At 44.2% G+C, this 14429-nt stretch overlaps 1 protein-coding gene across 1 annotated transcript; it reads left to right on the forward strand.

The window, feature by feature from the left end:
* Nucleotides 1-133: 133 nt before the first annotated feature.
* LOC128399563 (keratin, type I cytoskeletal 12-like) lies at nt 134-10941 on the forward strand. The gene is made up of 8 exons (XM_053361143.1): nt 134-625; nt 2570-2652; nt 3223-3379; nt 4916-5077; nt 5603-5728; nt 7961-8178; nt 9278-9447; nt 10616-10941. Exons 1-8 carry the CDS (start codon nt 185-187, stop codon nt 10720-10722), a joined length of 1464 nt encoding a protein of 487 aa, XP_053217118.1. The 5' UTR covers nt 134-184; the 3' UTR covers nt 10723-10941.
* The last annotated feature ends 3488 nt before the right edge of the window (nt 10942-14429 follow it).

Raw genomic sequence — 14429 nt, forward strand, 5'->3', positions numbered from 1 at the left:
GCTTGAAATGATAAATCTTCCAAACAAACAATGCAGCGATGAAATGACGTTCCAACGAAGGAACACACCCTTAACAAAGTCGGCATATAAAACCTTGATGCTCTTCTGACTGCTCAAGAAAACTCCCCTTGGGTGAATCTTCTGCTTTTCTCCCCGCAAGCTTGCTTAAAACTTCCTTGAGATCATGTCTTACTTTAGCCGGGGATCTAGGCAGGTTTCCTCCTCTCGCTGTGGTGGATCATCTCTAAAGCTTTCTGGCTGCAGAGCACATGCCTTGGGTGGAGGGTGCTTCAGCGCAGGGAGTTTTGGTGGTGGGGCAGCCTGGGGCACGGGGTCAGGATGGGGCAGCCTGGGAGGTGGGGCTGGGGGCTGCTTCCAGAGCTACAGCTGTGGTGGCGCAGCCGGCAGCGATGGTGGGCTTCTCTCGGGAGGGGAGAAAGAAACCATGCAGAACCTGAACGACCGCTTGGCCTCCTACTTATCCAAGGTGCGGGCTCTGGAGGAGGCCAACAGCGACCTGGAGCTCAAAATCAAAACCTGGTATGAGAAATCAGCATCCCACGCCGACGGAGGCCTCCGCGACTACAGCAAATACCACAGCACTATTGAGGACCTTCGAAATAAGGTGAGCAAGATTTGGGAAGGGAAGGGAGATTTTGGAGGAGTGAGGCTGGCTAAAGATGGAAGAGAGGTAAAGGTAAAGGGACCCCTGACCATTAGGTCCAGTCGTGACCGACTCTGGGGTTGAGGCGCTCTTCTCACTTTACTGGCCGAGGGAGCCTGCGTACAGCTTCCGGGTCATGTGGCCAGCATGACTAAGCCACTTCTGGCAAACCAGAGCAGCACACGGAAACGCCATTTACCTTCCCACCGGAGCGGTACCTATTTATCTACTTGCACTTTGACATGCTTTCGAACTGCTAGGTTGGCAGGAGCAGGGACCGAGCAATGGGAGCTCACCCCGTCGCGGGGATTCGAACCGCCGACCTTCTGATCGGCAAGCCCTAGGCTTTGTGGTTTAACCCACAGCGCCACAGAGGTGGGCAAATCTGTCTCTTTCAGCTTCTCTCTGTTTCTTATTTCCCCAGTCTTAAATTCACCAGTGAATTTCACCTGAGAGGCACATTCTCCTGTAATTTTACTTAATGTATATTCATGATGCATATGCTAGAATAAAGTGTGCGCAAAAATGCATATGTTAATGAAAATAACAGGGGGGGGGAATATGTTTTCTATCAAGGGAAATTAAACATATGCAATTTTATGCACACTTTACACCAGTATATTTGATGAAGTGTGGTTGTCAAAGGATGTCTGCGTTTTAGTTCGCTTGTTGTTTCCGAAAGTGCAAATTTGCAGGTTCGCCTTTAAATGTGAACTGAATCTCAATCAAGCTTGCCATAATTTTGTGATCATGCAAGTCGGTCCTACTAAAGCTACTACTGCCTGGCTGTGAGATTTATGAAGGGGGAGGGTATTCTCTTACAGATCAACAGGCTACCTTTGCTTTTTATGGCTTCTCTCCACTCACAGCAGAGCCATTGGACTGAATGGACCCAAGGATGGGAGCCAGTGTAAATTAAGCTGGTTTACGTTAAGCAGCTGTTAATGTCCGCCAGATCCAAGCTCCATTCAGGAGTGGCCTGTGCTGGCTGAGCTGCCCTAAACTTGGCAGGTAAAGCAGCTCAGCTGATAGAGCATGAGGACTCTTAGTCTCATGGTTGTGGGTTCAAGCCCCATGCTGAGCAAAAAGATTCGACCCTCGTGGTTTATCCCAACTCTACAGCTCTATGACTCAATGAAAGCAAGCCCTTAGAAGAGAGTTGGATTTATATCCCCGTTTGCCAGGTTAATGTAGGCCAGGTTCTCAGGTCACGTGACTATGCTTAGGATCCAGCCTAAGTTCCCCTCCTGTCTCACCCTCACCTCAACCCCAGGATGTCACTTGTTCAGGGTTTAGGCCAGCTGAAGGACTACTGGGCTCAGCTCAGGCAGCTGGGTCCTGGCCAAACTGGGATGTGGGAGATACAGAGGCCATATCTATGGCTCAGCCAGGATCAGGTAGTTAAACCAACATAGCCTGGCCAGGTGATTGAGAGCCAGTGTGGTGTAATGGTTAGAATGCTAGACTAGGACTTGGGAAACCAGGGTTCAAATCCCCACTCAGCCATGAAGCTCACTGGGTGACCCTGGGCCACACAAAGTCTCTCAACTTAACCTACCTCACAGGGCTATTGTGCGGATCAAATGGGGAGGAGACGAAGTCTGTTAACCAGCTTAAGCTTCCTAGAGGAAAGGTGGGATGGGAATGTAATAAATAAAACAAATTCAGCTTTAGGATTGTGCCCTTGATCATGTCAATTCAGAGTAAAACTCAGCCCAGTGCCCCCTCATGTGTTTTAATGATGCATTTACTCTTATTTTTAATCTTTACGTTTGTTTTATAATTTTTCTAGCCGCTTTGAGCGATTTTGCTGGAGGGGGGAAAGAGGGATGTAATCTTTTTGTGTAAATAATATAAACAATTTGCTTTTTTTACTTCCTTTTTCTATCTCCCCCTCCAATGCAGATCATTGCTGCGAGTGTCACAAACGCCAGCCTTATCCTGCAGATAGACAATGCCAGGCTGGCAGCAGATGACTTCAAAATGAAGTAAGTTTGAACCCAATCAGGGTATCGGTGCTATTTTTCTTTTTTAAAAAAAAAAAAAGAGGTGCTGGAACTCACCATGAATGCCTTCCTTGTTCTCTTATCATGGCAATGGCGCCCACCTGAGGGGTGCCGAAACTGAGCTCCAGAGAGTTCCGGCTTTTTTTCTGGGGGGGACGCATACCCCTAAACATTTTTTGAATCTAATGGGAGAAGAAACTAAAAATATTTTTAAAATTAGTTTCTACGCTATCACGGTGAATCATCAGTTCCGTTGCTACCCCCGATGGTGGCCTCATTCCCTGTCATGGTGTTTCCTGAGTCTCAGACAGAACGAGAGTACCCCTAAACATTTTTTAAGAAAAAAAAGCACTGGGTCCAGCTGGGAAAAAACAACCTGTATATACCTAATTTTACTTGTAAATATGACCAAAACAAACAGCCTGATAAGCAGAGTCTCAGGCTTCTCAACACAATGACAATCAAATAACTGGCCAAGCCAATGCAATAGCCAAAGTTAAGTACTTGAGCAAGCTAAGCACTTTAAGAAATAATAATAATTCCTCTTCAAAGGTATGAAAACGAGGTGTTCCTCCGCCAGAGCGTTGAGGCAGACATCAATGGCCTGCGCAAAGTCCTTGATGAACTGACTCTGTCCAGGAGCGACCTAGAAATGCAGATTGAGACCCTGACTGAAGAGCTGGCTTACCTCAAGAAGAACCATGAAGAGGTAAGGCAGCCATCTTGCTCAAGCAACTAACAGCATAACTCCAGGTGTTGTGAGGGGGTTCCTGAGCTCCAGGACTTTTGCACTAAGCCCCAGGTGTCCTGTTGCATCCTGTTCCCTTTTTCGGGAACTTCTTTTGTTTTGAACTTTGCTAAGTTAAAGGTCAGCCGGGCACACCTCAAAGCACAGCAAGATCCCAGCAGTCCACTAATCTTAAGTTGCCCAGAGGCATCCATGCATACACAGTTTGCATATGCTGATCTACGCAAATTTGTTTCCTGCCCCAGTGCCCCAAATCCTCTCCGTATTTAGCAACTCCCCTGGTGCAACTTGATCAGTTAGCAATCCAAAATGGTTGGATTTAGGGAGTGTTCAGTGCTGATAACAATAATGATACCAAGAGGTGCTTCACTGAACAAAAGCTCAGCAGCTTACAGGAGGTGTGAGAAAGCATAAGGCTAGCAAATCTGGTTTCTGAAGGGTGATCAAATTCCTCAGATTTGGGACAGAAGTTCCACACCCCTGGGTTACAGGTTCGCATTAACCAGAATGAGGCAGCCCCCTCAAGCAGCAGAGGATCAGGTGGGATGGCAGCCCCCAACCTATTCCTTTTGAGCCCACCCCCTGCCCCCCACTACTCCTACCCCTCTGAGCTGGCGCTTTTCTGGCAGTGATGCCTCCTCCCTGCTGCCTTTCACTGTCTGCCTGTATGCCTATTCACTTACTCCCAGGGATGGGGAAAGTTTACGGGAACCCAAACGCTGAGCTTATCTTGATTGATGGATTGATTGCATTTATATCCCGCCTTCTTTCTTCCAAGGAGATCAAGGTTGTGTACGTGGTTCTCCTCCTCCTCATTTAATCCCCGCTACAAGCCTGGGGAGTAGTAGGTTAGGCAGAGAGGCAGCGACTGGCCAATGAATATTCATGTTTCTAGGGATGCAGAAATGCTGCATGTGTAAATGAAGTCAACGCGTTGCCACTGTGAATATGCAGAAAATGACTAATCAGTGTGGATATGTATTACAACCAGGATCAAGAGATTGTGCCTCTGATTACTGGTTGGTAGGGAGTACCATATTTTTCGCTCTATAAGATGCACCAGACCACAAGATGCACTTAGTTCTTGGAGGAGGAAAACAATAAAAAAAAAATTCTGAATCTCAGAAGCCAGAACAGCAAGAGGGATCTCTGCGCAGTGAAAGCAGCAATCCCTCTTGCTGTTCTGGCTTCTGGGATAGCTGCGCAGCCTGCATTTGCTCCATAAGACGCACACACATTTCCCCTTACTTTTTAGGAGGGAAAAAGTGAGTCTTATAGAGCAAAAAATACGGTAGATATGAGAGAAGGAAAATGCAGATACAAGAGAAGGGAAATGCACAAGTTCTGCTTGTGGGCTTTCCATGGACAGGCTGGGACTCTGATTCAGTGCAATTCTTCTTATGTTCACAAATGTACCCACTGAGTTATGGTCCTGAGGCATTTTGTTTGTTTGTTTGTCCCTTTCTCTTTCCTTCTTCCCTTTCTTTCTTCATGTAGGAAATGAAAAGTTTGCAAGGCGCAACCTCCGGGAACGTCAACGTTGAAATGAACGCTGCCCCAGGAATCGACCTAACTACCCTCTTGAACAAGATGAGGGCAGAGTATGAGGCTCTGGCAGAGCAGAATCGCAAGGATGCTGAGACCTGGTTCGCCGAAAAGGTAAACGAGAATGCAGGGATGTGTCTAAAAATCAGCAATCTACCAGCAAATCTGTTTTTTTTAAAAAAGGAAAAAAAGAAATTACATTTGTCAGTCCAATCGTCTCATTTCCCTGTTTGTGAAACAGCTTAAACATGCACATTAAAATAAGCCAGTAGATTACCACTGTGCAGTGGTTCCAGGCATAACAGAACAAGAGACTTCTGCAGGTTTCGCAAGTGCATGTCTCTCCACGGTTCCCTGGCTGCTCATTCCCCCCACTGCCCTTTAAACGCAGCATTCATCCTTCCCTGTAAAACTCCAAATTCTGCAGAAGAAACCTGGAGAAGTTGTAGGGTGTATAAGATGCACTGAACATGTACAGAGTGCCCGACTCTTCTGCTTTCTGTTACTGGGGTCCGTTATACCCGGAGTTCTCATTTTACAAATGGCAGGGTAGAGCTGCTACGTTTCTGGAAAGCAGAATCAATTGCTCCAACCACATTTCCGTCATTTGAATACTATACTGTTATTGAATTATTGCAGAGCAAGGAACTGAACGTGATGATCAACGTGAGTGCCAAGGAGACCAGCACCAACAAGAATGAGATCACAGATTTGAAACGCACCCTTCAGGCTTTGGAGATAGACCTGACATCTCAACTTGCGTTGGTATGGGGAAGAGATCTCTGCCAGATAACATAATCGTGTTTGAATGATTAAGACAAACATCTCCCTGAAATATACACCTCCCTCTTACAAGGCTGGTTCAGGAACAAAGCTAAGTCACATTAAGCATTATGAGAATGAGCCTAGCTCCCCACCCCAAAGAAACCCTTGTGTCCTTTGAAGCTTTCACTCCTGTTTCATTCAAACCTAGACCTTTATGTAATCTTCATTGTGATTAATGAAAACAAGTCAACTTCAAAGAATAGTTCATGAAACTGGCTTGTTTTCACTAACTTTAGTTAAGATTGACTGCTGTTTAGGGTTCAGATGATACACACAAGCCCTGAACCCTCTTCATAATTTGTTTACATACACAAGTGGTGAAAAGGGCATAAGTTGGTTAGAAGTTATCAAGAGTCCCTGGAAATAACAGTCATTCTTTATTGGCCTCTCTCTTCATTACAAACTGCTAGCTATGACAATAAGCAATTGGAATGACCACTGGCTTGTCTCATTCTGCAGCAGCTTGCTTTTTCTGAATGGCAAATAAGCTCAGCGATCTCTCCATTTTAGTCATGTTGTACCAAGAATGGCAAGACCTGAATGCCATCTCACTGGTTACAGGGAGTCTTATAAGTGCAGTGCTGAAAATTTCTCTTCCATCCTCTGTCAGTTAATGAAAAAAGAAATTGGAACCAAAAATCAATAGACTTGTGAATGAAGTCAGGGAGTTTGATCCCCTTACCTTACTTTTGAGGTGGCTGAAAGACGCTTGTGAATAGTTTTTATTTCATTCTACAAATCGTCTCACCAGTGGTCTGCAGCCTGCAGCCTCCCCAGGTGCCCAGACTTCCATTAAAGTTTAATAGGAACTCCCAATGGGGCTTTGTCAGTTCAGGAAGTATGGGTAGCCAGGGAGGCTACAAATCATTAGAGAAATGTTTGAACGATGTTTATGTGGGGGAAACGGCATACACCATCCTCAGGCCCCTCACAATGAGGAGGTAAGCTCAAGACTGAAATTCTAAAGAAATTCCCAAGCGCATGAGGAATTAAAGCAGGAGCCTCTTTTGCAGAAGAACAAAACTCACAAGATGTGTTTGGAGGAAAGATTTCAGCACAGCACAAACTCCTATAGATTATTTATTTAGTGGATTTGATTTTGAGCCTCCTCCTTTCCAAGGGCCCAGGACAGGTGGCAACGTGTTAGAAACAAAGGCCTTTTGAGCACAGCAGCCAAAATACAAAGAACCACACAGGTAGCTTTGTGCAATTTGCCGGTTTGGGCTTGAGTTATTCACAAAAGGGTCAGCCTACACGTTAAATCGTTTGTACTTTTAAAAAAACAACGCCAAAAACCTGACCATTTTTTTTATTCTGAAGAAGCCGCAGGGTCCCAATTCAAAACTTGTTCCTGTGCCAGATGCGACCCTGTGCCACTTTATTGCTGAAACTCACAGGAACATAGGAAACTGCCTTCTACTGAGTCAGAACATTGGTCCAACTTGATCAGTATTGTCAGACAAGAGTTTCAGCCAGCCCTACCTAGAAATGACAGGGATTGACACTGAGCCTTTCCACAGGTAAAGCATGAGCTCTGCCCATTCGCCTACTACAAGGAGCACCTTGGGGACAAATAACTGTGGCAGGGGGACTGGTCTTGGGCCCCCAATGCAGACTGCAAGTCCATTCCAGATTAGCAGCCCTTGCCTGCTTTTTCTTAGCTATGTAACTTGCTCTCAGCAGCCCATCGTGCCACAAAACAAAGCACTTTTGAAGCTGAGTTGTTTCAAATATAGGTTTGCATTTGGGAACAGGATTCTGCTGCACAAAGAGAAAGAGATCTAATTTTTCAAAGCCCTTGAGCACACCAAACAGAGCACTTTAGAACTGTAACTGAAATCTAGATACTCAAACGATACCATCCCTGGGTCCGTACAAGCAGAGCTTAAGTGCTTCTTTTTTAAAAAAAAAAATGTGCATGCAAATCAATGCAAATGCAATATTGCTCTTGCAACTTAGTGGAATTGGTACATCTGGTGGATAGATTTCATAGGTACACAAGATAAGAATGACTTGGGGACGTGGGCATGTGTCTGAAACAGCCTGGAATTCCTTAGCAGTTGTCATCCTCCCAGGACAATCTGGGGTCTGGAAGCAACCTTTCAAAATGCTGATGGCCTAAAACATGCCCTATGTGTTACGTTTGTGTTATGGCACCCTTTTCCCTCTCAGAGGCAATCGCTGGAAGCCACCTTGGCGGAGACAGAAGGCCGCTACTGTGCCCAGATCTCCCAGATGCAAGGGCTGATTGGCAATGTGGAGACCCAAGTACAACAAATCAGGGAGGACATGGAATGCCAAAATGCAGACTACAGGCAGCTGCTGGATATCAAGATCCGCCTTGAGAATGAGATTGAGACTTACCGGCATCTGATCGATGGAGAAGTAAGGTAGGGTGCAAAAAAAGAACCACCAGGCAACCCAGGTTTGCCATAAACCAGTGACAATAAGGAGCATCTTACTATCCAAAAAGGTGTAAAATTATCTCCTGTGGGGCAAATTGGCTGCACTTCAGACGCTCTTGAAACTGGCATGAATGTGCAAAGCACATTGAGTAGAATTGCTTTGCAAGCAAGGAATGAGGGATCTGTGGCCCGTCTCCAGGCAGTGTTGGACTTCAACTCCCATCATCCCCAGCCAGCACCGACAATGCTCAAGGATGCTGGGAACTGCAGTTTAACAACATCGGCAGGTCCACAGGCTCCCTCGCCCCTGGTGTGTCAAGGCATCAAGCCCCATTATAGTTAAACGTACTAGAACCTGGGTGTCAGCCAATGAAACGGAATGGTGGAAGATTCGGGATGGACAGAAGGAAGAACATCTGTGAAAATAAACTATTGCCAGTGGCGATGAGCCACTGGTCTGACCCATAACTTGACTCTGGGTCTTCTCTTCTGAATGTCTGAATGTGTTGCTTTGTTAAAGGCCTTTGTGCTATATACCCCCCAAAAAAAGTTTTTATTCACCTACTATTTACTTTTGTTTGGGTTTTTTTAATGTTTTCATTTTGAATTTTTATGTTGTGAACCGCCCTTGTGATCTCTGGATGCAGAGCGGTATACAAATTGAATAAAATAAATAAGCAAGGGTATCCCATGAGACTTGGGCCCTTCAGGATTTAACCTCCTTCCGTCGGGCCTGTAATTTGAATTCAGCCTGATCTTTTATTTCCCTTCTCTTCCCTCCCCCTCCCCTTTTATGAAGATCACCAGCTCCGAGACCCCACAGCTAATTCTCCCCTGGCCTCCTCGTTGGCCCAAGTAGGACCAATTCAGCCAGCTAGCCCTGGGGATTATCTAATTGATTTTAGATTTTTGAATTTTATTGTTATTCATGTTTTTATACTGTATTTTATGCTGCTTTTATAATTAAGTGTTTTAAAGTGTTTTAAATTTGTTGTTAGCCGCCCTGAGCCCAGTTTTTGAACCGGGAAGGACGGGGTATAAATAAAAATGTATTATTATTATAACACAATATTGCCTATTGCAGTGCATCTGGACACGGAGGTAGCAAAGATCTGGGATCAAAAAATGTGGGGTCTGCAACAGCTGCAGGATTAAGAGGCTCAGAATCTAGTGCAAGAGGCACTGGGTCTGGCACAGACTCCAGTGGCAGAGGAACTGCCGGTGGGAACACGCAATCTGCATCCAAAGAAAAAGGTAAACATCATTTTGGGGGTGTCTTTCTATGTTATTAATAGGTTGGGGACTAAGACCAATTTAACATCACACACTCAGTACATTTTTTCTCCCCCTTCCATTTCATCAAAGCAAAGAATTCTCAGGTTAGAAGCAATTATCTATGTACCTCATCTATGAACAGAATTCCGGGGTCCAAGTTACATGGCCCACAGAGACTCACTATTTTCAGAAAGGGCTGGATTGGCTCTACCAGTGTGTTTGCACCACACTGGCCTCCCCTTCCCCTTGCCCCACCCCTTCAAAGCCGTAGAGATGCTGGCGATGGGAGGTCAGGGAAGTGCCATTCCCCACCCCCCACTGCCTGCAACTGTCTAGAAATAACAGAAGCTTCCAGTTGTGCTCACAGACTCCTCCTGGGTTGGATGAAGATTTCTCATTTTAATATATTTTAAATATTTCAATAGTTATTACAGCTAAATCGTAGATCTAATGTGAACCCACTTGATTTGCTCTTTCCTAACTAACATGTTAATTGAAATTCACCTGTCTTTCGAAATTTTCACTTCTCCAAATTAGGGGGCAGATGCATGCCAGCGTAACTCTTACATTTGTAGTCGCTAAAGAAAGCAAGTCGTAAAAGACATCAAATAAGTACTAGATGTTGCACCAGAAAGGTGCTCAGCCTGCTTGGTTGTGAGTCCTGGAAGAGTTGCTTCCTGCCTTGCAGGACTTCTTCCACCTGGCCTGGGAGGGTGGGGCCCGGACTGACTCCAGCTACAAAAGCTGTGGCTGCTGAACAGACTCTTGGGCTGGGGGGGTTGCTCAGGGAGTTTTATTGAAGACAGTTGCTGCTGTTATTGATATTATTTTATATATATTTTATATCATATTATTATTCGTGTGGAAATTGTTCAATTTGCTTATGAATTCTTTTTATTTTTTATGACTCCTTTTGCTATGTTGCAATTAAGTAGTTTTTTCAAGTTGTAAACTGCCTTGAACTTTGAACGACAGAAAGGCAGCATGCAGATTAAATGGTGTATATACGCATGCATGCAGGTAAGTGCTCAGATGATGGGGCTTTGTCATTCAGGTAGATACCATTCTGTTAAAAATTCTGTTCCAAAGAACGTTTGGCACAGGCATTTCAGCTACTTGTTCTTTCTTTTGTCTGTTCCGCCTTCAGAATCAAAGAAAACGAGAGTGATCAAAACCATCATTGAAGAATTAGACGAGCACGGGCGAGTAACTTCCTCCAAGGTTCAGTCTGTTAAAGAAAGCACGGTTATATAAACATCAAGATTTTATCCAGAAACACTTTTCTGCTTCTGGAAATGCTGCAGCGCAAGAAGAATGAGTGTCATCTTTCACATTAATGTGCCAACATACTGAGAAGCCAACGAAAATATTTCCTTTCCTTAATTAGCAATCTGTTTAGATAATTCTCATTGCTCTCCTTAGAATTCTCTTACAATAAAAAAGGTTCTCTTCTCTAAAGTTAAATACAGCTTCTACTCCTGCTGCTACTTTTACTTGATTCTTCTTATATAAAGGTATTTCAAAACTTGATTTTGTGGGATGCAAATATTTTCTCTCTCTCTCTCTGGGAGAAACTAGTCATGCTAAGGCAGGATGCAGGTCTGCTGCAACAGCTTCTGTGCCAGGACTTCAGGTTGTGGGTGAGTTTGTCACCAAGCACTGTGGAGAGTGTATTAACTCATGGTCTATGTGTGTGGTTTGGGAGTTGCACGGCCAGGGAAAAAACAATGCTGTCCAGGGTTGTAAGGACTGCAGAGAGAATAACTGGGTACACTCTTCCCACCTTAGATCAAATCTATGCTGCCAGGTGCCATAAGAAAGCTGCAGAGATAGCGCAGGATAGTACGCACCCCGGAAATGATCTCTTTCAGCTTCTGCCTTCTGGAAGAAGGTATAGGGTTATAAAGGCCAGGACTAGTCGCCCGAGAAACAGTTTCTACACAAATGCAATTCTGGTTCTAAACACAGCATAAGAAGTCTCTATAGTATATTGTATTTTAAAATGGGGTTCCAGAGTTTTTAGGGGTTTTTGAATGTTTTATGTAGTTTTTCAATTTCATTGTTCTGTATGGGACAATGACAATAAACATATCGTATATCGTATATCACAAGCATAATGCCACTGCTTGCAGCCTTGCACATGTATTGGGTAATCCAGACCCTCAGTGACACCTGATGGAGGAATATTTAGAGAGGCACAAGCCCCAGCCTCACTGCAAGAGCTCCACTGCCCCCTTCCAGTGCACCAGTACAGTCGTACCTTGGAAGTCAAATGGAATCCATTCCGGAAGTCCGTTCAACTTCCAAAACATTTGGAAACCAAAGTGCAGCTTCTGATTGGCTGTAGGAAGGGTTTGCAGTGTTCCAGGAGCCAAACATCCAATTACCAAGGCACTCGGGATCCAAGATACGACTGTATTGCTTTTCCACACTGCAGCTTTTCTTAATCCAAGTGAGCTCCTCACACACACACACACACACACACTTCCCAGCAATCAACAATCTCTGCGGAAGTGCCCTTGGGGTTGATTCACACTGAATGCGGGCAAGTGCCCTTCTTGTACTGAGCAGTGCGAAGTTGTTAAAAACGGAGAAAACAGCTTTACTCAGATTCACGACATGCTATTAAGGCATCATTAAAATGAGGAGCAGCTGTTAAACACTGAGATGCGATTGTTACATGTCGTTAGGACTGAAGCAGATTAAAGGCTGTCGACTCAAATCTTTACGGGTGCCGAAGGAGTCAAACACACGCTTATCGTTTTGCATACACATGTAGGTGCACTGATCAGCACACAGCTCTCTCATCATCTCCAGGATGTTTATCCAGAAGAAAGGAGGAGGGAGAAGCCTCTTCTCAATAACTAGATGTGTTTTGACTTGCTAACCTTCCTCAGCAGCGTAACTCGAGAGGTGTACACAAATCACAGCGGAGCAAATCATCTTATCTTGCAGGCTCGCAAATATCCGTTCGTTCCCTTGACAGAACAGCGCTTACGGCAAACCAGATGTCTTCTTCGCAAGCGCATATCGCAGTTCAACGTGCCACAGCCCACCTGGGCACTCGTGGCAAACGTTTTGAGCCACAGGCTCGCCACACTGCAATTTGGGCTTCAAGATGCATGCTGCCAGCTGATTTCACTGTGGTTCACTGTGGGCAATGGCCCTCGGCCTGCAGCTGAGGGAGAGGAACAGGCCAGAGCGAAAGAGGCACTAGATTGCTGTGGCTTCTACTCACCCTGCCGATGTTGCCACTTCCTCACCCTCCGGTAGAAATAGGCCAATCTGTCAATTTCTCACCGTTTCTCATTTTTACTATCTTAAGGACGGTTCTCCACTTTCCCACATCATTTTGCAATATATTTTTTCAAGGAAAATGTTTTAGTGCAAAGGAATCCAAATATATGCATCTTTGTTCCCAAACTGCTTTGAAAAGAAATAATGGGAAAATAGAATTGCACAGATTTCATATCTTTCAATGGCACTTGTAAAGTTACTCCCCTATACGGGTTGACAGTGGTGCAGGTAGAGCTGGACTTTGACCAGATCATCCCATTTCTCTCAGTTTCTCTTTTCTGGCAATCTTACATTCAGTTCTCTACATTTTTGACATCAGTTTGCATTTTTTTAAAAAAAGACCTCATGAAAATTCGTAAGCGTTGTAGTGCCAAATTATCATAATATGAGCATCTTTGTATGAATCCCCCCCCCCAATATACACATTTGTGCAAAGCAATTTCCCCTAATATAATGCATTTGTGGGGGGGGGGTTCACTAATATATATGCATTTCTGTGCTCAACTATATGCAATTTACTTGGCTGGAGTGCCGCATCGCAAAATTCAGAGAAGTATGAATTTAAAAGGATGCCGTGTTTCAGTTTGCCATCTTTCTTTCCCTCAGTTGTACTTTCTGCCGAAGATCCTTGTGCAGCCCATTTTCACATTATCAAATGGGGGGGGGGGCTGATAAGAAAGTGCCATTTCTAGCTCTCAGATTCTGGCCCCCCAAAATGCAAACAAATATCTCAGTCCCACAGATATCCGCAAACCCTTGAAAACCACTCGATTATTGTTCAACTAGGAGATGCCATCCAAACCACTAAGCAATGCGATCATTATTTATTGATGCACAAGAGAATACGTTTAGGGGAAAGGAGAAAAACTGCATTAAAGTGAAAGTTTTGCAAAATAACAATAGGGTTTGGTTCAATTCCAAGTGCATTGGGATCAGAGGGTGAACCAAAAAGAATAAAATTTACTGGGGGATTGAACGTTTTAAAAGCCAAAGAGATGCAAAAGAGGGAATTTGATTGCTTTGTTCTTTTATATGAATGGTGTTCTCAAAGAAATGCTACTAAATCATTATTGGAACCCTGATGATCCATATGTGAATTGACTTGCCCGCTTCTTAATCACAGATTAAAGAGAAATTCTTGAGCTTGCTAGTGTGAATTTATAAATCCAATCATCTCCTGGGACTTGCAAAGACAGGCTATAAAACAAATTAAGTTCTCAGATCAAAGTGGGGGTTTTTTAATTTAAAAAAAACAATAATCCGAGAAGCAATTAATAAATCAAGCAATTGGCAACTTTGAACCAAACCGTGACAAGCTATCTGAGATCCGTTTTTCTACTAGATTAAAACAGTATACAAAAGAATCCTCCCAAATTTAAGAGTTTAGTGCTTGTTTCGTTTATACATGTCGCTTTGCTTGGCGTCCTCTTTCAGTTGAGAGAGATTTTTGCCTGGGGGCTTGAAATGTTGAACAGAACGCAATATAATAACCAAACTTAAAAGAGAAAGAGGAGGTGGAGAGAAAAAGCCGAAAAAGGGTTTGCTCATCACAATTTCAAAGATAAAAAGGAAAGCAAAACATGTTTTGGCTCCATTCCATCTGGGATTCTGGCATAATATAATAACCCAAGGATACACATTTCTGCAGAGTTGGACCTGGTAAC

This window comes from Podarcis raffonei, chromosome 13 (genome assembly GCF_027172205.1).
Source record: "Podarcis raffonei isolate rPodRaf1 chromosome 13, rPodRaf1.pri, whole genome shotgun sequence".
Classification (NCBI taxonomy): domain Eukaryota; kingdom Metazoa; phylum Chordata; class Lepidosauria; order Squamata; family Lacertidae; genus Podarcis; species Podarcis raffonei.

Bases quoted from the DNA above. Each gene is read 5' to 3' on its own strand.
- LOC128399563 (XM_053361143.1), top strand. From the start codon at position 185: ATGTCTTACTTTAGCCGGGGATCTAGGCAGGTTTCCTCCTCTCGCTGT. The intron at 2,653-3,222 runs GTAAGTTTGAAC...TCCTCTTCAAAG, and splicing joins GCAGATGACTTCAAAATGAA to GTATGAAAACGAGGTGTTCC. The intron at 9,448-10,615 runs GTAAACATCATT...TTCCGCCTTCAG, and splicing joins ATCTGCATCCAAAGAAAAAG to AATCAAAGAAAACGAGAGTG.